General features: G+C 38.6%; 1 protein-coding gene across 2 annotated transcripts in view; it reads right to left on the bottom strand.

The window, feature by feature from the left end:
* Positions 1–823: 823 nt before the first annotated feature.
* Positions 824–26,197, bottom strand: part of LOC140922706 (rab GDP dissociation inhibitor beta-like) — a 58,611-nt gene continuing 33,237 nt past the window's right edge. Inside the window, exons 1-11 of one of the 2 annotated variants that reach the window (XM_073372712.1) lie at positions 20,409–20,545; positions 15,780–15,887; positions 15,335–15,434; positions 14,128–14,355; positions 12,178–12,286; positions 9,383–9,433; positions 8,212–8,464; positions 7,563–7,671; positions 6,615–6,759; positions 4,643–4,697; positions 824–3,975 (exon numbers count right to left, since the gene is read on the bottom strand). In XM_073372712.1, coding sequence (XP_073228813.1) covers positions 3,832–3,975; positions 4,643–4,697; positions 6,615–6,759; positions 7,563–7,671; positions 8,212–8,464; positions 9,383–9,433; positions 12,178–12,286; positions 14,128–14,355; positions 15,335–15,434; positions 15,780–15,887; positions 20,409–20,453 — 1,347 coding nt within the window. In that variant the 5' untranslated portion in view covers positions 20,454–20,545 and the 3' untranslated portion in view covers positions 824–3,831. Of the gene's footprint in view, positions 3,976–4,642; positions 4,698–6,614; positions 6,760–7,562; positions 7,672–8,211; positions 8,465–9,382; positions 9,434–12,177; positions 12,287–14,127; positions 14,356–15,334; positions 15,435–15,779; positions 15,888–20,408; positions 20,546–26,197 lie in introns of those variants that run through there. The other variant, XM_073372713.1, reaches the window with a different exon arrangement.

Here is a 26,197-nt window from a genome sequence, read left to right as displayed (position 1 = left end):
TACTTGTGACCTGTTGCTTAGGTAACTACGAAACCATTGGAGAGTGTCACTGGAAATTCCGACATCTTGCAATTTTAAAATTAACGTGTCATGATTGACACTATCAAAGGCTTTGCTCATATCTAATAGTACAACTGCCGTTAACTTCTTTTTATCGATGGCGTTAAGAATTGTGTCTGTTGTTTCAATGACAGATGTTTCACAAGAGTGCCATCTCTTGTTACCGCTTTGACTCTTTGATAGGGTGTCATTTGATTGCAGATACGAGGTGAGTTGAGAACACAGAACATCCTCTGAATTGAGGGAGGGATGGTTAGCACGGGTGACCACAAATTGCAACCACGTGACAGGGCGGTCATGTTGGGGGTCAACACAGTAGATTTTTTGCTCGAAGAATTTACATGAAAATTGAGTTTAGTTCCCAGAGGAGAGAAGTGCTTTTGTTTTGACCACCAACATGGCCGCCGTGACGTAACGTGAAAAACAGCAATTGACGACTCCAGAAAATACCATAACATACCATAATCCTCTTTGTTTGTCGCGCCAAAATTTTGCATAAGCATTGTCTTCAGTTTCTCTTGGGAGTTAGAGTGGCCTCAAGAGAAACTGAAAACATGCTTAAAATTTTGGGGTGAAAACTAAAGAGCATTATGGTATGTTATGGTATTTCTGGAATGGTCAATTGTTTGTTAACCACGCACGTCCAGATATCTGGTGTTGAATATCCCTCAACAACTTGAATCGACTGAGGATTGACTATGGTCATGGTCGTACGCTGAATCTTACATAATTACCTCACCACCAGACAGTTACGAAAACCGGATTGGATTATATAAATCAACTCTTTTATTAGGCAGTTTGCCAGTATCACAGACTAATACTCACATGAAATGTTTAGCTAAGTTTATACCTTTTATAAATTTCTACAGAGATTACAATTATTTTTTGAGCAGGCTCTAAGAGAATGGATCATTTTTCTGACTTAAAACTCATTTTGTCTCGCACCAAGAACAAGGTTTGGCAAATCACGGCGCGTTCAAAACCAACAAGCCAATCACCGACCTCCGCAAAGATCGATCACATGACGAGGGAAACCATTCATTTTCATCGGTGTTTATTGGTTAGAACATGCTGCCAGCGTTAAGTCAGTTCATGGAAAAGATCTATCCAACGAAGGTAATAGTTGATGGTAACACTAAACCAGTTCAGCTTCTAATCCTTCAAAAGATGTAAAGTAATCAGTACATTGTCGTCATGATTGAAATAAAACCTCTTGGATTTTGGTTCGTGCCTATTTTCTTATTTCAAAAAGTGATAATTTGCAAGCGAACTACTTGAAAAAACAACACAGAATCAATAACTTAAAGTCGACGATAACCACATTAAGGTAAGGTTTTAGTTTTTTTTTTTTATATGAACCAGTATAAAAGGCTAGATTTTCCCATTCTCCACACTTGGACTCGCTTCCCTTAAATTTGTAGTATAGAAATTAAGAAGTACTACACTGGTAGTTCTAAAAAGGGCGCATATCCAAATGCTGGACACTCCGATCAATAAAGTGACCGCTAGCACTCTCTTTTGAGTCCGTCTTAACATTAACAGCCTACTGATGGCGAGACTGAAAAGATCAACTTCTCCCCTCTATTTTCCTCGTTTGTTCGCACTAATGCCGAAAACCCTTCAATAACAACGACCGAGATCAAGTTTTATGAGCCCGCGATATTAAGCACCCCACCCAAATCCTTGTTTCAACTAAAACCGCTGGACGCCACAACCCGGTTGAGGTCATTGTTATCTAAGGTCTTCCTCTAATGCCCCCACCCCCACCCTGCGAGCAGAGCCTCCTTTTGTCTTCTTGAGGAGAAAAAGGGCTCTGTTTGAACTGCGTCAGGCCTTTGGAGTCGCCGCATGCGCAGACCCTCTTGTCAAACCGGTTTTTCGAGTGCGAGCATTCGTTTATTGATAAACCGATGGTCGTGACTGAGCCCGTTATTCCAAGCGGGCGGCTATTAGGCGTAGGTTCGAAGCTGTATCTTAGCAACGTGCAAAGATGTACACGAAAAGCGAGTACGCGAAAGAAAGGCTCTGCTGTCAGGGAGGAGACTGCTAGCAGCCCAGTTAACCTTTTCAGTTCAAGGAGTGTCCAACATTATCAAGAGAAAAAGTTATGAGAATTAACAAAATGATCACCAAAGGGGCAATCAGAGTTCGCCTATTACTAGTACTATTTTTAAAGACCAATGTTAAAGACTGGATATAGCTTATAGTCCAGGCTTGGAAGGTATCTTCTCTAATGCATATTTTAGCCTTTTCACTCCAACACGAAGATATGGCGAGATAACTTGCCACCCTAACTTTTAAATCCGTGGACGAAATGCTATGATATTGCCATTCAAATGAACCTCTTCGGCAAACTTTTGCGAAGTACTATTCAATTGTTTGAGTTATTAGTCACTCGTAAGAGTGAAAGAGTTAACGTTATTCCTTCTTATAAGCCTCGACTGCAAGCTAGTACTATTTGACCGTGAATGGTATGAATCAGTGGCCAGATATTATCTACTTACTTCTTTACTTCTTGAACAGAACACGTACATACTACAGAGAAAATCCACAAACTCAAGGCACAATTGCAAACACAATTTTGCCTTGCGATTTTGAAACTAAATATCGATTTGAGCACTGTGGGCGAAAAAAAAAATTCTAACATACATTCGGGTGCTTACCATTTCGCCAAAAATTATCGAAAATTTCGAAAGGGAGGTAACTTAGGGGGTAAGGGGGGGGGATTTTCCAGACATTCCAACCAACACTGAAGAGGCTGCAGTGCCACGGCTGTCTCGTTCATTTTTGTTAAATATTGCCAATTGTGCTTTCCTCACGCGCTACGGAATTTAACGTTAACGAAGAGATTACGGACTGCCCGCCTATCCCTCCCCTAAGCCAACAATTTGCCTTAAGTGAGAAGTAAGTGTTAATGTTGGCTTAGGGGAGGGGCAGGTGGGCAGTTTCCCAGATTTGGCCATCTGTGCCTACTTATTAACTGAATGATTATTTTTTTTGTTTCGCTCAATTTGTTGGCAGTTGCTACCGTTGGCATTTTGACACATTTCGGGCACAGCCCTTTAAAGGTGTATGATTTGAGGAATTCCTGTTAGTCTGCTTGGTAGGAAACCGACGGAATGTCGCTTGCCCGTTCTCTCACTTTCTCGGGTCCTTATTCGTGCATGTTAAAACTTCAAACCGAATGAAAATGGAAGTTACGAGATACAGCTGTAAGCTGTAAACCGCTTATCATAATCTCGATGGCTAACCTAACCAGATTTTTCTCTCAAATGGTAAACACCCCTTTACGGTCTTTCTTCTAGAGACTTGCATGGCAGTTTTACTTATGTGAAATTTTAGGAGATGATAACCTTCATGCAAGCTATTTCGTGTCGACAAAATCAATCATATGGCTTTGCAAGTTAACAGAAAAACTGGCTCGAGTAATGGGCCATTTCCAAATTCCAAGAACTTTCACTTTCAAAACGAGGCTAAGCGCAAAACCTTTGTCCTTTGTAATGAAAATGAGTTATTTGCGTGCGAATGAAACATCAATATTGCAAATCTATGGCTTCGCACTAAGCCTCGCTTTGAAACAGAGGCTTGAGGCGACTCGGAAGAGTCCTATTGCTCCGCCCGGAATTAGTTTGACATCAAATGTGTCATTCAGTTCTAAACTACCAATCTTTCTTGACAGATCAAACTTTTCTTCACAAAGAATTGAAATAACTTGATAAAATTTTGGCCTTTTTTAACTTTGCAAATGATCCATAACACTCTCAGCACTCATCATTGTTCACCGACCGTTGTTACGTCTTGTTGGACTTTAGAGAAGTCAACGTCTTCTCCAGTACATCGCTTATAAACATCCAATATGTCGGAACAAGTAGTCTGGAAGTGGGTGGTGGCATCATATGTAGTTGTGATAAAAACCTGGGTACAATTCACATTGGTTAACATTGGCTAACAATATTGTCCTCATGGTAAGTGTATCACTAATAAACGTACTACTCCTTTCTCTGTTGATTACGAGAAAATACGCATTCAGCTTCGTAAAATTGTGGCCGATAACGCGACGGTACATTCATTAGCGAGAAAAAACGAACACTGCGCTTAAATCACATTCCATAACGTTCTTTTTCTAGCATTTTAATCAACATTCAATAACATTTTAGAGAATTCACGTGTGTCATTCGGCATACAAAAGAGAAAAACGTACCGTCGAACCTCTCAGGGGCACCCAGCGACTTATTTCTGTAAAATAACTGTTCGAAGGAGCATATATTGCCTAGAAAATTCTAAAGCTTGAGAAAAGCTAAAATTTCGTGGATAACCGTTTTATTTGTCTGAAATGTTGGGAGGTTTTCTAATAGCTTAAGTACGGTTTTCGGAGGTTGTGTTATTCACATTTTAATACCAAGGTATTGCGATTATTGTTAAATAAAGGTCTCCTAAATATTTCGGTATAAAGGCCACACGTCCACAATAATTTTCTAATGAAAGCAAGGCTACTTCATGTCCTCAAACTTTCTACAGGATCCATAAGGGTAGCTAACACTTTCGGATCCCCCCTCCATGTAAACAGCCCTTAAGAACTAACCTTTGACTTTTCTCCTTCATCAGTTGGAACCAAAGTGTCTTTCACTGATACGAATCTGAAAGGAGACAAAAAAATTAAAATCTTCTTCAGTAAACAGTGCATAACATCAAAAGCAATTGCATTTTTTTAACCAAATAGACTTATAGTCATTTGTTTTGCCTCACTTTACTCTTGCACTGTAACACTGCTAACCACAAAATTTATAAAGATTATCTATTAGTGTCAGTGTGGACACTCACACCGAGACACTTGGACACTATTACAGTGCAGACACTCAAACTAAGACACTTGGACACTATTACAGTGTGGACACTCAAACCGAGACACTTGGACACCATAACAGTTTGGACACTCAAACCGAGACACTTGGACACTATTACAGTGCAGACACTCAAATTAAGACACTTGGAGACTATTTCAGTTTTGACACTAAACCAAGACACTTGGACAGTATTACAGTGCGGACACTCAAACCAAGACACTTGGACACTATTACAGTGTGGACACTCAAACCAAGACACTTGGACACTATTACAGTGTAGACACTCAAACTGAGACACTTGGAGACTATTTCAGTTTTGACACTCAAACCAAGACCCTTGGACATTATTACAGTGCAGACACTCAAACCGAGACACTTGGAAGAAGATTGTCCACTCAAAACTTTTTTCTGAAAACGAAAAATGCTCAAGTTTTTTCGCCAATGGACCAATAAAATTCAAGAATTCAACTATGCAACCATTGAAAGCTTTAAAACTGTTTGAATTTACCAGAGCTCTCACGTGTCATTTTATGGTGAAACCAGTACTGGCGTTGCAAAGTGTTGGCTAATTTATCAGCCCGATGAGAGGGCAAAGTGTCTCCAGTACTTTGACTCCCTCAACTTTCTCATTAATGTTCCGTCATTTCTAGCTCAACAAACCACCAGTAACACCACACTGGCACGTGCTTTCAAGTTTAAACTCCTAGCCTGTTTTATCTATTAAATTTTTATTGGTGTGAGCCCCCAGGCCAGCAGCTCACTAACACATCTATGGATCGCCTTGGGTGTCCTGTTGCTTTTTCAGTGTTTATGTTTGTCACGTCTAATTGTACAAACAGTTTAAATTTGTTCTTGTATGGCAGGCTGTAAACTGGCTAATAAAGACCCAAATCACAAAGAACTCGACATTGTAGGACACAGTTGTAGTCCTTTATCCCACAACTATTAACTGACCCAATAGAAGGACATATGAGGCTTGCGGGAATAAAAATAATAAAGAAATCCTCTTGACGCTCAGCAATAAATGATAATATTCATTTCTTTTGTTTTATTTCCCAGAGCCTTGTACGTAGCCACGTATGGATGTTAATATATCCAAACTGGCCTATTAGCAGAGAGTGTATTTCAGTCCATTGTTTCTCAGATGTTTCACTACCAGCAGCATTATACTTATAATAAAATAGGTGACGAAGTACTCCTTAATTTTGGCGCAAAATTTAAGCATTTGTAATTTCACATCTGAAATTACAAAATTGCCATGGCAACCGCCCATTCGTCTCAGTTGCAAGATGGCGACAAAGTTTTAAAATGTCATGAATGAAGATGCCAGGGCATAAAAAGACGCTTTAGAAAACCTGAACACATGAGAGAGCACGTCAAGAAGGATTCTAACAGGTATTTTGTCGAAAAATTCTGAACTTGAGCCAAATTTAGGCTCTAAACATTCAAAAGAGTGGAGTTCTCAATCGACACGATCCAGGATAAACATGTCAAAAATCCAAGATTGCTAACGTAATTCATCACCCATGATATAATGGGTAATCAAATGGTATACTCATTAAATTAGGGAATAATTTCACTTGCGTTTTGCCCAAATCCTTATAATTTCACTCGTCACCAATTGATTACACATACTAACACAACATTACTCGCAAAATTACTACTTACAAACTCCAGTTTATTTTGTCTATTCTTAGAAAATCTACTCACTTTTCTTTAACTTCTCCTAGGAGATCCAGTCCAGGTTTGAGTTCTTGTAAAGGATTACTGGTCTCAACCTTTGTGCTCACAATGGCTATGTAGAAGCCTTTTGCAGCAACGTTATGTGTGAATGACACAACACAAACGTAGATATCTGAAAAAGTAAATAAAAAACAAACAAATAAAAAGACTCAATTTTATAAGTCCTCATTAACAACCACAAACAGAAACATAACCCTGCTTCTGTCACAAATCATTATAGCCGTGACTAGACAACACAGTAACTGATTGATACCACAGCTGGAGCAGCTTCTAATGGCATTGAACCTTCGCATGTGTCCACCTCTTGTAAATGATTACCTCCCATTAGCTGCTGCTGCTACCTATCTGAAACACCAAAGCTTTACCCGTCAAATCAGAACTCTGCGTAAGTTTTTAAGCCCTCATAACAACTCCTCGCCTTCTAACATTAGCCTGTGCAGCAGATGGATTTCCCTTTCAGGTGGAGAGAAGTGACAACGAAAATACATCTGCCTTCGCAGGCTAAAAAACTCCTTACTATGTTGTATCACCCCAAAGCTTAAAGGCAGAAGTTTACAGCAATTCTTTATTAAAACTAGTAACAACCAAAGGTTACGGAGTGCAGGCGACAATGATCAGAGGTCCAAATGCAGTCAAACACTTTTGCTCCAATGCTGTGCTTTTGGGTACGTTTCACTAGATGGATGATCAAAACACGCGTGATCAGATTATGCGGGGTAGAAGGTCGAAACATGCATGATCAAATTGTGTTTTGTACATTCCATTCATTCTTAGTGGAAGTCCAAATGAATGCTGGCCACATACATGCGACGCATGCGAAATTCATTGTAACAACCTGGAGATTAGGATTGCAAGTGACAAGAGGAGCCTGCAATAATTTTATGTTGATGAAACAAGAAAAATTCAGAGCAGTACCTGATTTCCTATCCACAGCACTTTGAGGGATGATTATTTGGCATGATGTTTGATCTTTAACAGGAAGGTTTGGAACAGGATGGTCCATTATACATATGCAACGAACCACCTTCAAATAAAACATTATGGAAAAAATTAATGTATAAGTTAGAAAAGAGGTTCTCACTTTTGACACTTTGTGTAACATCTTAAATGTGATCATTCTAATCAAATAAAAGCTGCTGAGCAGTACTTTTCTATGGAAATGTTAATTATGTTGTACAAAGTTATTCGTAATGGTAACAGGACTGAACCTGCCATCAATTAAAAACTAACAACTACTCAATGGAAAACTTCAAAAAAACATGTGACCTCAATGAGCTGGCACCTGAACCCGCAATACAGTCATGTGACTCTGGTCAGCAGATACCCTATTTTGACTGCTGTTAATTTACCATAATTATGGATGTCTATTATCAAGCTTTAACACAGGTTACAGGCTCCTGCATTAGCTAGAAAGTTTGACAATTCACATTGGCTCCTCTGTGGTGCGGAAGGGTGGATAGGCAGATGGTCACGTGATTACTGAAATTTCTCTGATGGATAAATTACCAAATTTTCTTAGGTATGGGGCTCCGCTAAAAATATATTATTTTGACATTTTATTTACCTGTCCAACTTTTTTCACTTTGTCTGGGAAATATGAAGGATCGGCAATAACCATCTTGGTCTTGGCAGTTTCTCCCTGTGACTTGACACCACAAACTTGCCCATTATCGTCATAAACAATCTCCTCTACCGGCTTATCCAACATGTATGTTCCACCATAAATTGCACTCAGCCTTGCAAATCCTTGAGGTAGCTCACCAAGGCCATACAGAGGGTACAGATATGGAGACTTGCCATACCTGGCTAAACTCTCACTAAAAGAATGAAGGCCAGTTTCAATAGCATGCACTCAATGCTTTTGATTTGAGAGCTTTCACCCAAAAACCTACACTACTGGGTATCCATTTTCAAACACCTTTCTGTTTACCAGCCGATTGTCAGCTGTTAAGAATATATTTGCCTCAGTTTGAACAGCTTTGGTCATCTGTTTGAAAAGCTCGGCTGCCTGTTTATTGGAAACATCAGCCTGTTCAAACAGGTAAGTCATTCATTTGATGAACAATTCATTTTACATGTAGTCACCCATTTATTGTAAATAAAAGCCTGTTCAAATGGTTTGGTCATCTGCTAACCCTTTAAGCCCCAATATCCACATACAAATTCTCCAAACTGATCTCCATTCATTTCCTTCATGAATGAGTTGAGAGAATTTGATAAAAGATCAAGGCATTTTCCCTTAGGTGATCATTTTATTAATTCTTATAACCTAATCTCTTGACAATCTATGGATATCGTTAGGAGAAAATTGACGTTAGTCACTATTGGGACTTAAAGGATTAAGAAAAAGTTTATTGCATCCATTTGAAAGACACAGCCAATTTTCCATCAAACACCTTCGATAAAGAATCAAATGAATAACATTATCTGTTCATACAAATTCTCCAAACTGATCTCCATACATTTCCTTCATGAATGAGTTGAGAGAATTTGACAAAAGATCAAGGCATTTTCCCTTAGGTGATCATTAATTTATTAATTCTCATAACCTAATCTCTTGACATTGTATGGATATCGTTAGGAGAAAATTGACGGTAGTCACTATTGGGACTTAAAGGATTAAGAAAAAGTTTATTTTGCTATCCCTTCCCGGTAGAGTTTCTTGATCCCAACATCTCAACCACATACTTGGCCAAAAGGGCATAAACGGCAACACGCAGAATAAAAGTAATAACCTGTATAACTTGATTCTTAACAATGTCTCCTTGCATGGTTTGTCCAAGTAACTAAAAAATTAAAACAGAACAAAATGAAAATTAGACTTCCATGGTGTGAGCTGTGACTGTTTAACAATACAGTGAAACCTCTTTTAAGTGGACCCCCAATTAAGCGGACACCCTCTATTAAGCGGACACTAAGCCCAGTTCCAAAATTAACGTCATATATTTCCCTTTCTAACGAACCCCATTTAGCAGACACCTTTATTAAGCGGACTCGGACACTACAATAAATTGTAGTTTGCTGATTTCTATTGTTAATAACCTCTGTTAAGCAAACACCGGACTGAATTGACAATACTAGTATTAGATTACATCCTTGAAATACAAACTGTAGTTGATTAATAAGGATAAATCCATGCATTTAGCTGCAATAAACTGTGGATTAGACTGACATCTGGCCGTATGATTGTCATCCCCCATCAAAATTCACCTAAAAGTTCTTCGGAACTTTACCACAAACATTGCACAATTTTTACAAACTCTATTAAGCGGACACCCTCTATTAAGCAGACACATGGCCAGAAGGTCCCAAAGGTGTCCGCTTAATAGAGGTTTCACTGTAGATGCAAGAAGGCAGACATCCACTACCTGTGTCGGGGACAGACCAAGGATTTTTAGTAGAGAGGTGGCATTTTAATAGAAACAAGAAACATTAATTTTCATGACAGTTCTACTGCTAATTTTTTCTTTTTAGCTTTAATTACTGCACACGTATGTGCTTCTGGGCATTAATTAATATTATTAGATTTTACTTTTTTGAACACTGTAAAGCACTTTGGATCATACATGTATTTTTTTTTTCTTTAAAAAATTAATCGAAATTTTCATTCAGTACCCTTAACTTGTATGGTTTACCCTATAGTTCTAGGAAGCCTATAGTTTATAAGCCCCCGGCTTCTATATAGGCTTCCTTGCCTTTACCACATTTGATCTTGTAAATAATTTAGTTGGAATATTGTATATTATCTTTAATGTATTTCTGTATACTGTTGTTGTATTTCTTGTTAAAAGCAAAATAAAATGAATGAATGAATGAATGAATTTGCATGGAAAAGGCACATTAGAAATTATTATTGTCATCATCATCATCATCAACAGTATCACTAGTGGTAGCGGTAGTGGTAGTGGTAGTAGTAGTAGTGGTAGTAGTAGTAGTAGTAGTGGTAGTAGTAGTGGTAGTGGTAGTGGTAGTGGTAGTGGTAGTGGTAGTGGTAGTGGTAGTGGTAGTGGTAGTGGTAGTGGTAGTGGTAGTGGTAGTGGTAGTGGTAGTGGTAGTGGTAGTGGTAGTGGTAGTGGTAGTAGTAGTGGTAGTAGTAGTAGTAGTAGTAGTAGTAGTAGTAGTAGTAGTAGTAGTAGTAGTAGTAGTAGTAGTAGTATAATCATCATCATTATTTATCATTATTATTAAAGCCTGTTTCCTAATCAAATGATGCTTGCTTATCTGCAACAATAAATGCCAGTACTACCTGGGATACTGTTACAATATGCTGACATAAGTCACCTATCTATCCCAGTCTTTAAGTTACCAGTATGCCTATGCCAGTGGTAAAGACCTGCCTTGGGTCTTGTTACCAGCAGCAACAAAACAGCATTGCAGGAAGTGCTGGCAGTGTTGGCTGCCATCCAACAATCAACTGCAGAGCCATTTTCAGTAGATAATCTTCCTAATGTAGTTCACTTCTTTTTAACTTGTGGATTACGTATAGTGTAAGGAACAAGTTATTGTGGGCACTGTGATTTGCAAATTTCACTCAGAAACAGACGCCATTAGTAATTAGTCCGCTCTGCACAAAAGCGCCTGATATCAAAACGACAACTCTTGTAGATCATTCCCGTTCCCCAATATGCTGATTTTGAACATTTTACAGGAGTCGCAGGACAATAAGTTTTCGTCACGTGGACTTTGAATGTTTCAAATTAGCACTATGGCCAACTTTGAGACAAAAGCTTATGAACTTTTGAAGCTTTTTGACTCGTCCAGGCGATAAACATGACGAAAAGATCAGCAATTGCTCTTTGACTCCCAAGCTGGTCCAAGCTCAAGATTCGGCCATGAGTCTCACAATTTTTTAACTCTTCTCACGACAAGACTCCTAATCTCATGGTTTTTTTTAAAATATCATTCTGAAATGAAATGTTTCTTTGTTCAATAAAAACAGACTGTTGCTGAATCATAATTGATTCTCCTCATGTAAAGGCCAAGAATCGTAAGCAGTGTACAACACCGTCAGCAAGAGACTTTGCGACGGTTTTGTCTGATAGCCCAGGCCTAGGGGATTTTGCTATTGGGCTAGTTCTTAACTTGCCCAATGGGCAAGTGCTGTTTTTTGGGGGAAATTCAAATAACAGAAGGATTGTGGTCAATCCTGCTAATCAAAAAGGGTTTTAGGGCTAGTTGAAATGACTTGTTGGCTAGTACATGCTAGCTAGAGCTTGCCCGAATGGAAGGCTGTAAAATTGACTTTCTTTGCACCCTATCACCTGTAGAGCTTGACTAAAGCGTGACCATGGTAAGAAAAGGTCTTCCCTGCCTGCATTTTTACATAACTGGCTGAATTTTCAGGTCTGAGGTTAGTTTGAAATCAAAATCTTAATAGTGCAGGGCCATATTGAGATAAACACAACATTTTTTAAATGAATTTTTAAAAAAATAAACTTGAGCCTGCGATCATTTGAAAACTAGTAACTTGTCAGTGGATAACTTCAAAAAAATATTCGACCTCAATGGATGCTGATCAAACATAACTTACTTATCATCAAGATGTAGAGCCAAGGCATGTCCCGTGAAACTTGCTGTGTTGTCATCTACACCAAATTTCTGATACACTTCTCTCATTGTTGTCTTCTCAGGATCAACCCCTGCATGGTCCAGAAGATACAAATCAATGAAAATTATTTATCAAATAACATGTCCTGTGAAGCAATGTTGCAGTTTATTTTTTATGTCAGTCAATTTTTTATTTTCCTTCGTATCAAATCATAAGCATACAGTGTACATTACAGTGTACCATACCCAAAAACAATGGAAAAACAAAAATTAACTGGAATAAAAATTATAATTTGATGCAAATTTTTCTTCCTTTTCATTGACCGAGAGCCCACCACGTGACCTGCAAATAACTGCCTACAAATAATGGTCTGCTCATGCGCAATGTTGTCCAACTGTGGTTTAAGTGTTTGGCTGCAAATAATGTTCTGCTCATGTGTAAATGAAACCACGCTTTTCTCCATCTTGCAATCACTCTTGCGTAAAAATGGCAAACACAAAATATCATGATGTGTCAGTGTCTCCCAGATTAATTCTTTGCCTCAGCCTTCAGCTTTGGCAAATATATGATCTGCTCGCGACAATTAATCATGATATTTTGCTCAACTTCGTCTAATAATATTATTGTTAATAAACTGCAACATTAACATTAGCTACGGTCGAATCTCCATGTGCGACCACCTGTCATGAGGTGATCACCTCCCATAAGCGACCCCTTATCCAAAATGCCAAAAGTTTCCTAGTCAAAGCCTTTTAGTTTTAACCTCTTGTAGACGATCACCTCTCGAAAGAAACCACAACCACTTTTTTAGGATGACAAACTTTTAGAATTTTCCATTGTTTTTAGCCTCTTCTGAGTGACCACCTGATACAATGGTCTGATCTTTTTGTTGGTGTACTACCCTACTCAGAGTGCAAGAATAACTTTTAGAAACAACATTGCTTTACAATTTTATTTAATTGCAGTGCTCCAAGCTGAAATTTTTTTAAAGTCGCCTTTTGGCAATTCAAAATTATAAAATTGTCGCCAGACATAAAATGTCCGTGCCCAGAAAAAAGGAACAGTTTGTGTGACCTTGCGTGATGGTTGGAAAGAATCAAAATGGGTGCACACGACATCTGAAGGCTTAATACCCAGAGAACCAGGGTGACAATAGGCAAATTATAAAGAAAACAGAGCATAAATGATACTTAATACAAATGTCTATCTCACTTTAACTTAAAAAGACCATTAACACTAACTACTAGAAAAACGCATCTCGAAAAATCTCAGGAATTTCTTGGGAATAGCTTGGCACATGAATGCTGAATACAGGTCGCCAAATTGGTGACTTTCACTGCAATTTTAGTTGCCAAAAGTTTTTTCTACTCCATGGCGACCAAAATGGTTGCAGCTTGGAGCACTGAATTGCAACCCAACAATTACATGCAATACATTCTCTCCAGAAAGTACTCTGTACATGTAGATGCGTCCAGACTTCCCATCCTAAAAGACCTCCCGCAGTTTGACTCTCGTAACCAACCATGTCCTGTAAGCGACCAACTCTTTGCATTTTATGTGGTCGATTATGGGAGGTTCAACTGTACAGTCAAACCTCTTTAATACGGACACCAAAGGGACAGAACCGAGTGTCCGCTTTACAGAGGTGTCCACATTATAGAGGTAGGGAATGTATGATTTTTGGTATTTCTGGGACCAAACGAACTGTTCGTAATAGAGAGGTGTCCGTAAGGAGAGGTTAGACTGTACTTACAATAATAATGAAGTTCCTTTGTTTAATGGGTTTAGAGGCCTTTTTCCCAGTTGTTGAAAAAAATCAAACTTCAGTCTGACGGAAGCTGCCAATACAAACATGTACATGTACATTGTACTCTTAACCCTGTCTGCCATTCTAACAAGACAAGAATAATACTTTAACAAGGCCTTTCTTACCTTGAAATGTTTTGGGGTTTTCGGGCTCAAAATCATTAATAAAAATCAACATATTTCGGAATCGACGTTTCTCAAATATACCCATCAGACCAGTGGCCAGGGCCTCTTTCTCATCCGCAGGGACCTTGTAAATTTTACCGCCTTTCTTGTAAACAAAACTTCCGTCAATCTGTTTGAATTCCAGGTACCTTGTTACTCCACTGATAATTAGCAGCTTTACAAGCTCTCCTAAAATGAGAAACATTAATTTAAACAGTTGCTATTCAGTGTACCTAAACAGCTGGGATCCAAGATTGTTTAAAACATATACAACAGTAAATTATTCTATCAGTCGAAACCAGCTAGCAAACTTTCACACATTCTACAATCTAATTGGCTAACATACTATCTACGTGCATGCACTGTAGATAGTGAGTGGTTCGATGGTATTTTGAACAATGGCAACTTCTTTAACAATGAAAAGTGTCTTGAAACAGCGCGAATTCACTTTGTTGTTGTTGCTTAACCCTTTAAGCAGCAATCCTACATTATGTGTACGAAAGGACCCTAGATTCCCTGGACTGTCTCAGTGCTTTCTACATGAAGTAGTTGTTGTGACTTTATTTTCTAGTGTATTTTAGCGGCAGCTTGCATCAAATCTACTGATTTTCTATGTGGCTAAATTTTTATTTAGGCTAAGTTAATCTCGAGCCAATGTTGCCAGTGGTGTCCCCGTATTAGCATGTGTGACGTGCGGGGCAGCTCATTTCAGGTTTTCAGGGCCGCTATCCTTTAGCATTATTTTGCAAGCTACTCTGGCTGATCGTTGCAGATCATCTTTAAGCTTTGTGTTGGCGAATCTTTGCAGATTCTTGCTCCCTCTCCTCTCTCCCTGCTGTCATGTGTGGGTGCGCAGGTAAGTACTTTACACGGTAAGTATCTCTTCCACTGAGGTTTTTCTCAGTGTGATGGTGCCAGTTAGTGGCCGTTTGCAGGGGTGGTTCCAACTTCCAGGATTGCCTGGTTACCTCCTTGCCTTATTTTTCGCATTTGTCCCCCCCCCCCCACCCCCCTCCACCCCATTAACCTTTTAGGCACCAGTTCCCAAGCTCATCAACTGGCAATGAGTTTAAAAGCTGTAAAATCCCAGTTCTTGTCATCTGTGGAGCTTTAAGGAATTATACTGGATGTGACTCTCTTCTACTGACTAACATAAATCTAAACTTACCTCCAGCCATCAAAAATTTGGGAATAAGATCAACATTCCAGTCTCTAGGCCTTCCATACTTGTTTTCATCATCTAGTGTCTTCCCAAACAATGTAAAGAACTAAAATTCAAAACAACAACAACAACAAATGAGAATTTTTGATATTACTACATGTACAGTGTAAGCACCAAAATTATTTCAATGATGTCAATTGACTGAAAAAAAGGAAGCTAATTTCTGGGTTTTTAGCTGGTGCAATCATCCAGTGATGTACTACCTTGATTGACGTCCTACTACACTGTACATAAGATAAAACATTACTCTGAACAATACTGTTTTTCACTATCAAGCCATCCAAAACAAACCAACAGGGAAAAACTAATAACCTCCATGACACAAAAAAAGGCAAAACAAAGCATCCTGTCAAGGTGAAAATTAGTTAAAAAAAATCAACGATCCACATACGTCATTCAGGGGGGTAATTGATGCACTCTCTCCACCATAGTACTTCTGTCGGTCCATGTGAAGAACTTTCTTTCCGTTCACAGACATAAGCCCACTGAGAACACATTCCTGAAAGTTTAATATAAAATAGAAAAAGGTTCATTCATTCAGTTATTTTGTCATTAACCATTAACTGTATTTTATAATTTACAAAAACACAATAAATTTTTAAATAAGGAAGAGGATAGAAACTAATCTAATTAACAAATCGGCAAGGAAGCCTACATGTATATACAGCTCAGCGCGCAAAGAAAGTAGTGTCTGATGGCCTGGGGCTAGTTGATTTTGCCATCGGGCTAGTGAATTCTGTTTTGAACTTGCCCGCCACGCAAGTGATGTTTTTTGAGGAATTCAAATGACAGAAGAACCGTGAAATCAATTCTGCTCGTCAAAAAGCTTTTGGGGCTAGTTAAAATTATGTCTGGGCTAGTAAATGCTAGCTTCATCTTGCCCGAATGGCAAGCTGTAAAAATGATTTTCTTTGCACCCTGCAGCTGTACAGTGTAGAAGCCTGGGGCTGAGGAAGTATAGGTTTCCTAAGAATATAGGATACACCATGTGAATTAAGGGTACTTAATGAAAAATAGTTTATTAATAAATTAAAGAAAAGAAGAGAAAAAGTATGTAGCTCAGCAAAGAGTGCAATGCATATGTGACTAAGAAAAAAGGAACTTTTTAAGTCTTTTCCAAACAAGCCAACACTTTCACTGTTTTGAATTTCACGACTTAGCGAGTTGAAAAACTCAGGACCTTGGAACTGAATGCATTGACATAAAGGACTAAAAAAAAAAAGGCAAACAAAGTACAAGTTTAGCTCACACAAGGTAAGATAAAATAATTTGGATGACAAAACAAAAAAACAAAACAAAGTAAAAGTTTGCACTTTAATATTGAACATAGAACACTAACAAACATATAAATAAAGTGACATGTTCACTACATAATTCTTGCACTGTAAAGAAGAGAAGAGGTTGTCGGCATCAGCCTCAAATATAAATCTTCACTGAATGACCAACTGCTAAATAATATACATGTATTTCAGAGAAATGTACATTTTTTGTATCCATATTTTTTATTCTTTCTGGTGAAATTAATTTGAAACAAGTCAATATTCCAAGATGTTTCCAAACAAGATGGCAGAAAAATACATAGAGGATATTACATAGCTGCATGGAGATACGAAATTTCTCTTCTCATGTAGAAAAAAAATTTCACTCATTCGCTGCGCAGAGAAATTTTGTATCTCCAAGCAGCCATGTACATGTAATGTTCTATTTATTATATAAACACCAATGAAATACCAAACCATTTCACTTAAATAGTTTTTTGGTGTGAAAGGCACGATTTATTAGGTAGCCATAGCAATGGTGATAAATTATTTTCACATGTGAAGATATCAAGTTTTCATGCAAAAGCTCACCTGGTATTTCGTTGGTGTTTATATAATAATCTTAGTTTTTAACTCTGAAAATGATTTAAACAAAGTTATCATACAACGCTGGAAATTACTGTTGGACATCAGACATTGTCCGACATTGCAATATGTTCCGACATAATGGCCGAGCACTTAATTGACTTAGCTCTTGTCTTAGAAGCTTGTTAACATCCCTGAGTTGATTTTAATATTAAAAGGTAAAACGCCATTATAAAAAGACAAACTTTGCATTCCAGTGAAAGACTTCCTATTCGACCTATTCGTCTTCCTATCTGGCGAAATGAAGTCAGTTCTCTTTGTTAAGGAATTACTGGGATCTACTTTCCATATATAGAAATCTAATTCATGCAACTGGAAGCACATGCTTTGAAACTAATGGCTGCTTGTTTCAATGATATGAAACATGAAGAAAGTTTTGTAAGATGAACAAGAAAACTTTCCATGCGATTTCTTTGCCAGTTTGAACAACAACCAGAAGGAAAGGCATTGTTCAAAAGTAAATTTAGTTATGAATTGGGAGAGATGAAATAAAATATCTTCAAACCAGTGCAAACGATGACTGCCTACCCTTGAAGTTGGCTGTGAACCATAAAAAAACAAGATATTCTTTTAACTCAATACTACAGGGATGCAAATTCACGTTATAAGACATGTGCAGAATTATTGGTGGTTTTGGGAATACTTTCAATGAAATAAATATCACTGCTTTGGTTCCTTTGTAAGGATGTATTTTTAATTACATGAGGCTTGTCAGTACTACACATAAATTTTTATTTAACGATCGTGTACGCTATTTTTTTTTCTCTGAACTGAATTGCCATTTTCAAAACCACTAGTGTCCTGGGCACTTTTTCTCCAGAATAACCAATGGTGAATTTGTTAATGAGCACGTTCAAAAACGTACTGTAACAAATACAAATAAGCATGAAGAAATGTTCTAAACCAACATTTCATTTCCCTTAATTACGTCCGCTTCCTTCTGAATAAAAATCATATTCAAGCAAAATTTAATGAACTTGCCAGATGATGGGAAGCAATCATTCCCATTCTACTGGTCTATTTAGACTATTTCACTTCTTTTTCAAAGCTTGAGATTTATGCAAATTATGTCTAGAATCATGAGAAATTCGGAGGAAAGGTTATTTCTTTTACAAGAATGACAGTTGCCAATGTGAAGAACATGTTCATGAAAGGGGTTACCCAAAATCATTGCTTGGCTTTAAGGTTTTCTTGCCATGTACTATCAAGAGATTTGATCGTGGGGCAAACAAGGTTGAAAGCAAGACTGTATTTACTCGAATTAGCACCGACCTTGAATAAGTGCCGCATTTGGGACAAAAAAGTGATAAGTGCCACCAAGAGCCATGGCTCTTGGTGCCACGGCCCCGTTATAATCAAAATCAAAAGATGTTAATTCTGTTAGTTTAATACCACAAATAACAGTATCATGGCTAAACAATATTCTTTGTTGTATCCAACTTTCAAATAGATGCCACCCTCAAATAAGCGCCACATTTGAGGCGTGAAAAATTTAATAAGTGACTCGGTGCTTATTAGAGTAAATACGGTATGCTAATTAAGGACCGACCAATTTTCGAATATGTCCTTTCAAAGTAAAGGTTTGAAAGGACACATGTCCTTTCAAGCAAGAAAAATCATTTCCAGCATAGTCATATGTCTGTGAACCCTAAGGACTTGGATGTTGACTTCCTCCTTCCAAATTTTAACCTGTGTTTATTTGAGAATGAAGCTGATAAAGAAGCTGAATTGTAATCTTAGTTAAGAAGAAGATTCTAGTCCATGATTGAAAATTTTATCGTACACTGTGTAGGTCACAGTTAACAAGATGAGAATGAAGTGGCAGAGATCGAGACATTATGCGGAAGAAACACAAGAAGTTCCTTTGACAACGAAATTAACAAACATGCCTGCATCAGATCATCTTGACAGGCTTCTGTGACATGCAGTGTTTTTTCAAGGACCAACAAAAGAAAGATGGAAGAGATTTCGATACAGAAACAGTATCCAGTTTTTAAAAGAACCAAGCGAACTAAAACTTTACAGTGTTCTTAGTTTTGACTGCCAAAGAAACTTTTGACTTGGCGTATTTGTATTATGATTTCACTTTCAATGGAAAGTTTTTGTCAAGTGCTATTGTCTTTGTGAGCCAATTAAATCTTTTTTTTTTCTGACGCCTGTCAAATGACCATTAATTGACTTGTCCTGCACTTGTTTTTGGTTCCCCAAAACAGAAAGCAATATACTGTAATAAACATCTTACTAGCCTTGCTTTCTCAGTCCATGCTGTAAATTACAGATCCTGGTCTTTTCCCATTGATTTATGACCCACGTAAAAAGCACGGTTCATAACTTACAGTACCAACCTCAAACTCGTCTACTAAGAGGTATATATACATGTTACCATGTATTTTGGAAAAAATATAAAATTGTTTTGAGGCGTTGTGAAACAAAAGCCAGTACATGTACTTTCATATAGAGTGTGATATTTATTACTAGAATCACAATCAACATATTGCCCTCCTCACCAAGAATTTCGATCAGAATGGAAAAAACCTTTAAATATAGAAGCAACTTTACACAGGCCCACATGTGTACAGTACTGAGCATTGTAGGTTTCGGTTTATCCACTTGAATGGAAATGGAAAGTAGGAAAATTGCATTTTACTGTCCAATCAACCACAAATCTTTGCAATTACTTATGAACATTGCACGGAAATTGAGCTTTAATAACAGTTTCGAAATACTGAAAGTGTATCGCTTAAGTACAAGTTGCTTTCGATTCGAAAGTTGCATGAATGTAGGCAAAGTATTAAGCAAAAGAAACATGGGATGTCTGGCTTTTTTTAAAAGACACAGTCCCCATATTATAATCATTTGTAAGAACACTAAAATGTTGCTCTTAAAACCTGGGGAAATCTAATAAACTGACTCGGGTGTAAACTCTACAAGTACTCGTTTCAGCACAGATTACTGTTAAGTTAATAAAGTTTAATTTTGAATTCAAAAATCACGAGGGTCATGCCCATGTAAATGTCGTTTAAATGAAAGGGTGTGTGAATTACTACTCGATCTAACTCATATTGATAGAACCACAAATAACCGGGATTTTTTCAGACTTCAATAAAGAAGCTAACCTTTAGCCCTGTTCCCAGAACGATACAGTCATATTCCTCATCCATTATCAAGGCCTTTGACAGAAGAAAACCGAAGCCGGGATGTTTAAACTCCTTCTTCTAAAGGGATCAACTGAGCAAGGAAGCAACTACGGTTCCAGAGCGCCTGCTCAAAAAATTCAGCCTCGCTTTGAGGCAGAGGCACAGAACGCCGCTCCACCACCCCCTGCCTGACAAGTTTATTAAATGGAAGACTGGTTAGGGTTGATGGAGGAGTAGCCTGAGTATCAGGCCTTCCTAAGCGGTTAGGGGAGAGGAGATTTTAGATCCATCTTTCCCCTTTTCCCCAGAAACGCCTGATACTCAAGCTAATGGAGGAGGATCAGCGGGCAGGCGCTACCATAATTTTCGCCATTACGAACATAAGCTTCTCCTCCTTTTCGAAAAGAAGCCCTTCTTGAAGAATAAATTCAATTTTGGAAGCAAGGACCAACGTTACAAAATAGCAGGACCGGATCCTAATATATAAAGGATCTAATAAGCTATAAATCAAAATATCGCGCAAAAGAAGCAAGGCTGAATTTACAGTCGGGGATATATGTTTTTGTTCCCAATAATTTTCGGAAGGCCAGGCTCTTTTGAAAATACAAAACTGCATAAATTGGTTGTTTCCGTGGTTTAGCTTTCTACATTCATTTATCGCTGCAAATACTTGGGGGTTTCCTTGATATAATTAAAACACCACTACTGCTTGCCTGCGTGGCAAACTTTCTAAAGATAGGGAGAAGGAATTTTGGGCGCAAAATCTCCTTAACTTCCCTTTCGAATGCCTCTTAACAAGAGACTATAAAGGGGACAGAGAGGCCATCCCCCATATACACCCTATTCCATAGGTAATTCGTCTCGAGTTATTTTTAACACCACAGATCTCAAGGGGGATTAGACAACAGCCAATCACATAGCGGGAATGTGTTCCGCGTGGATGACCCACGCTGAGAGCCACGCGTCCTTCACGAAATGACGCAGAACAAAATGGGGGAAGACGCGGAGAGCGATTTTGCTATTCCTTTTGTCGACGAAAACGACTACAGCGAGATTTCTGCGAAAGCTGTGTCAGCGAAACCGAAATTAAAAAAGAATCGCCCTTCCTCTCTTGTATAGAGCTAACAGTAGAGCAGGGAAATCCTTAACACACTGAATATTCTCTCAGGATCATTTATAATTTACAGTTTGAAGAGAGCAATTTCTGGTTGATGTTTATTTTTTTCAGTCTTTATAGCAATTATTCCTACCCACCTACTTTGTCAACTGTAGGCGAACCCTCCTAAAGCTGAATTTCAAGGGACCATATTCAAGCTCAGAAAGAGAAATAAAATTTCGTCGTTGCTTATTTACGTCCTCCATAAAACGCGAAATTAGGCATTTTCACGTCGTAGTCGTGCAAAAACGGGAAAGAAATGAACAAAAAAGTGTGTTGCACGTGCGAAGTTGTTTTTTTGCTAATTAAACCTATTGTTTTTTTGATGTTCTAGTTTGTCGTCCGCGTCGTTGGATCTTAAACTCTCTAAATTGTACAAACGACCGGTTTCAATAGACCGGCGAAATTTCTCATTTTATTAAACAGCGTATTAAAGCACTGAGGTTACGACAACTTCGAGTTAAACTGATTTCACGGGTTGTCAAAGAGTCCAGTGATTCCTTTTTCCCAGATGAGCGCCGACTCATTTCGCTTCAATATTCAGGAATGCTCTCGATCTTTTTACGCTTTCATTGCCTCTCGCCCGACATGTTTTGCACGGCGTTTGGTCATGCGAAACCTCCACGAAACATCCACGCCTCGCGCGAGGTAACTTTATCCCGATTCTAAAAATAACTCGAGACGAATTACCTATGGAATAGGGTGTATATGGAGGATGGCCTCTCTGTCCCCTTTATAGTCTCTTGCTCTTAATTAATATACCCATTAAACACCCCTGTCTAAAAGACGAACCCACCACCCCCCCCCCTCCTGTCGAGAACTACTCCAAAATACTAGGAATTGGTAAAAAGGTGCAAAATTTAATTTTCTAATTAATATGGGTTAAACTAATGAAGACAAAAAAAATGAACTTGAGCGAGGATTCTGACACCGATGTTGAGATTTGAAACAGACGCCCTAGATGTATCAAAAATATGGACTAGATATTCCACCGTTTTTAAACACTCTTGATATTTTCGACAAAAGTATATTAGTTTTGCCGAGTTGGTTACACTTGTAAGAATAAACGCCCCTCTCTTCTAACTGCTTCCCATCTATTAAAGGTCCGCCCTCTTGAACCCTCAAAATTAGATAAACGCCCTGCGGGCGTCCATTGGATCATTCACGGTATATAATGCATACAATCAACATTGTGACAAGTAGCATGGAATTGGAAACTGATCTCATGTTGGAGTGGAGAAAGATGGTGGAGGTGAAAAAAAAATTCTCTTTGAGCAGGAGAGAACGTTAGTTTTCTAGGGGAAATTAAAGCCAGCAATTGAAGTGAGGAAAAATATTTCTCTTGTTATGCGCACGCGTACTCCACTTAAATGTAAGGGTAGCCTGCGTAGCAAGCGTTTCCGCGCGAGTTTGTCGAGAAAGTATGGACGAGAGCAAAAAAAAGGAATGACCCCTTTCACCTTTTTTTTGCTCCCGCAATAACTCGACTGGAAACGCTTGTTACGCAGGCTAATGTAAGGGAATCCAAGATTGTTGGATTCCAGATTCCATGCCATGGATCCCGGATTCCAGGCCAGAATTCCAGTCTCTGATGCCGTGAGATACTGGATTCCGAACTCCAATCGTTAGTGAGATTCCAGATTCCAAAGCCCATGATTCTTGATTCCGCAGGCAAAATTTTCCATTCCACGAGCAAAACGACTCGGGTTCCGGAATCCGGATTCTCTAACATGGGGCGATCTGTACCTGGGATAACACTGAAGGACTAAAACGACAGCGTGTGAGACTCGCGAGCTTCGCGCGCGTAAGACTCTTACGCCACGCTTTACCGATTTCTTTACCGATTTTGAGAAAAAACCGACTGTTTTGCAGCCTATGGCCCCAGTTGTTCAAAAGTTGGATAGCCCTATCCACCGGATAAATTACTATATCCAAAGGACTTTTTTTAGGGAAATCAATTGCGCGATCCAGTGGATAGTGATTTATCCGGTCGATAGCGTTATCCAGCTTCTGAACAACTGGGTACTGAAAATGGTATTCGGCTGGCCTTATATAGTTTTCCTTTTTCCCTCACTGTTCACACTTTTTAAGATGCACTCATAGACGGGACAGAGTGCTCTAAAACATTTGTAAAGATAAACGTGCTCCGTCAAAACACCTTGACATAGCAACATAACACATGTTGTAAGGTTCGTATTTTCCTTTTAGTGCGGTTTAAGTGTTGGTTTACTGTGTATTGGATTCTATATGTGACACTCATAATTTAATTCACTTATAGCTTTCTAATTTTTCCAGATGGCTGCTCTTTGCAAGTCCGTATATTTCTGGAAGCACACGTAACATTTTGCTGACGTAATTTGATCAAAGTTATAAAACAAAAGAAGGGAAAAACCCCATCGCCTGCCACGCAGGCTAGTTCATCTTTCTCTTTTGCTCAAGGGGTTGATTGTCGAAGCTTTTTATGGTTAGTTTTGTGGACGTCTAGTTTATTTTGTGAAGGAAAGGCGATGTGTAAGACTTGTCTTAAATGTGATTTCCTTATAGACCCTTTCGACGAGTGAAATCAAGCGAATTATTCGGGAAATTGTTGCGAATTACAAGTATCAAGATCATCGTTTTAATGAGGTAGGCATAACATGTTAAATGTAGTCAATTAAAATTGACTGCATCCTGACTCTTAAGAACTCCGTATGAGTTCACAGACTACGATCGCCTCTATCGTTCAGATGACAGGATTTTTTTAGTGGCCGTTCTCCGGGATCGCACATGATGCCTTTTAGGTTTATCATGCATGCATGTTTCTATTCATTTTAACTAATTGTGTGAAATTGTATGGGGCTATACCTTGCATACCAAACCTTGCATAATTGTTGCCACTTATCGTCAGAACGCATCCTAATCGGGTGTTCCTGTGGTACAAAGGCAGAAATTTTCGAGCCATTACGGACGACTGCCCGGATTAGCCGCCCCTATTTATTTTATCAGGGGCATCTCGGCTGAAGGAGATTGGACTCCCTTAGACTCGTTTTCGTTTCCTTTAGTCTCGTTTTCGTTCAGATGTCATGCTCGCAGCATAAGACGAACGCGGATCCATAATCAATGATTATTACTAGTTTTAAAATATAGCACACTCAGGAAATATTTACTGGCAAATAGGATTTTCATGTTTTCTCATAGTGCTCTCTATCAGTTGTTTAGTAGTGTGCTGTATGCATAACCACTTCTCGAGACATTCGGCAATTGACAGTGCCCCTTCAAACAGTGATCAGACTGACGCGTCCATAAAACTCTGCTACTCTTAGAGGAAAAATGAACAGGACTTTTTCAAGTGCTGTGGGGATCGCAGGGTCGTATCAACGAGGTATATTTTTTCCCGACTGAATCCACATTTTGGACTTTTAAAAATCTTCATCCCTGATCTCACAATTGTTGCAAATCTTGAGGTTTAATCCCTTGAAGATTGTTTGATCCCTGAATTCAATCTGGGTTGGATTAACTGCGTATACTTGATAAAACAAGCTCCACTTTAGTGCCCTCATAATAATATATCTAATATTATTAAAAACAGAGTCATTGGATAATGCAATTCTAGAGCGCTGGTTGGCTTAGTCATCATGGTATATCAGTCATTAGTAAAATTTAGCTAGTGGTCTATTTCAATGCTGCGTTCTGATTGGTTGAGCTACTACTAGGCTATATGTTATAGCCAGCTAGTAGCGAAAAGCGCGGGTTTTTTGGCGGCAAAAAAGGATTAAAGTCTAGCTTTGACTAGCTAAAAATTTTTTATTCTCGATATTTTTAACCAACTAGTTGGATTTTACTAAAATAGTTATTCCTCTCGCCCTCATGGCCTCTGAGTCAATAGCCCATAAGGCCCATTCGGCCTTCGGCCTCATGGGCTATTGACTCAGAGCCCATTCGGGCCGGAGGAATAATTGTTAATTATACCATGCTCCCCAAATATGGTAACTTAGGCGTGTGCTCAGAATTAAAAACAAGCTAAAAATTGGTTGTTTTTGCAAATAAAGTCGGGAAGAATTCTCCATATTTTGTGGGCGTTTTTAATAACACAATTATTCCACTCACGCTTGTAGCATATGAGATGATTACAGCCAACGCGCACTCGTGGAATAATTGTTAAATGTGATCTTGTTGTGCTCTGTTCGTACCATTTACGCTTTCCTTTTAAAATGTGATCAACTTCATGTAACAACAACAACAAAACAAGACCAAACAACAACAACTCAAACAAAACAAAACATCAACTTAGTCAACGATAGAAGGCGTTTACTTAAGCTGTAGCTTTGTCACAGTTTTCCCCTTGGTAGCACCGGTTGACCAACTAAGACCAGGTGCGCCTCTAGTCGTACATCACCATATCTGCATGACTATCCTCATACTCCACATTTCCCATGTATGCTGTATTCATAACCACTTCTCTGTGTGATGCGGAGACATTCGGCAATTAACAGTACCCCTTCAAACACGTGATAAGACTGACGCGTCCATTAAAGTCTGCTACTCTTCTCGTTTATCATCACATCATTTTCTGACTGAAGATTAAGTTTGGCTCCCGCCTGTTCTTTCAAGTCACCGTCATTTTAATTCTATA

The sequence above is a fragment of the Porites lutea genome, chromosome 13 (assembly GCF_958299795.1).
Source record: "Porites lutea chromosome 13, jaPorLute2.1, whole genome shotgun sequence".
In the NCBI taxonomy this organism is placed as follows: Eukaryota; Metazoa; Cnidaria; class Anthozoa; order Scleractinia; family Poritidae; genus Porites; species Porites lutea.
Note: the sequence above shows the minus strand (reverse complement) of the source record. Positions and strands in the feature narration are given on the sequence as shown.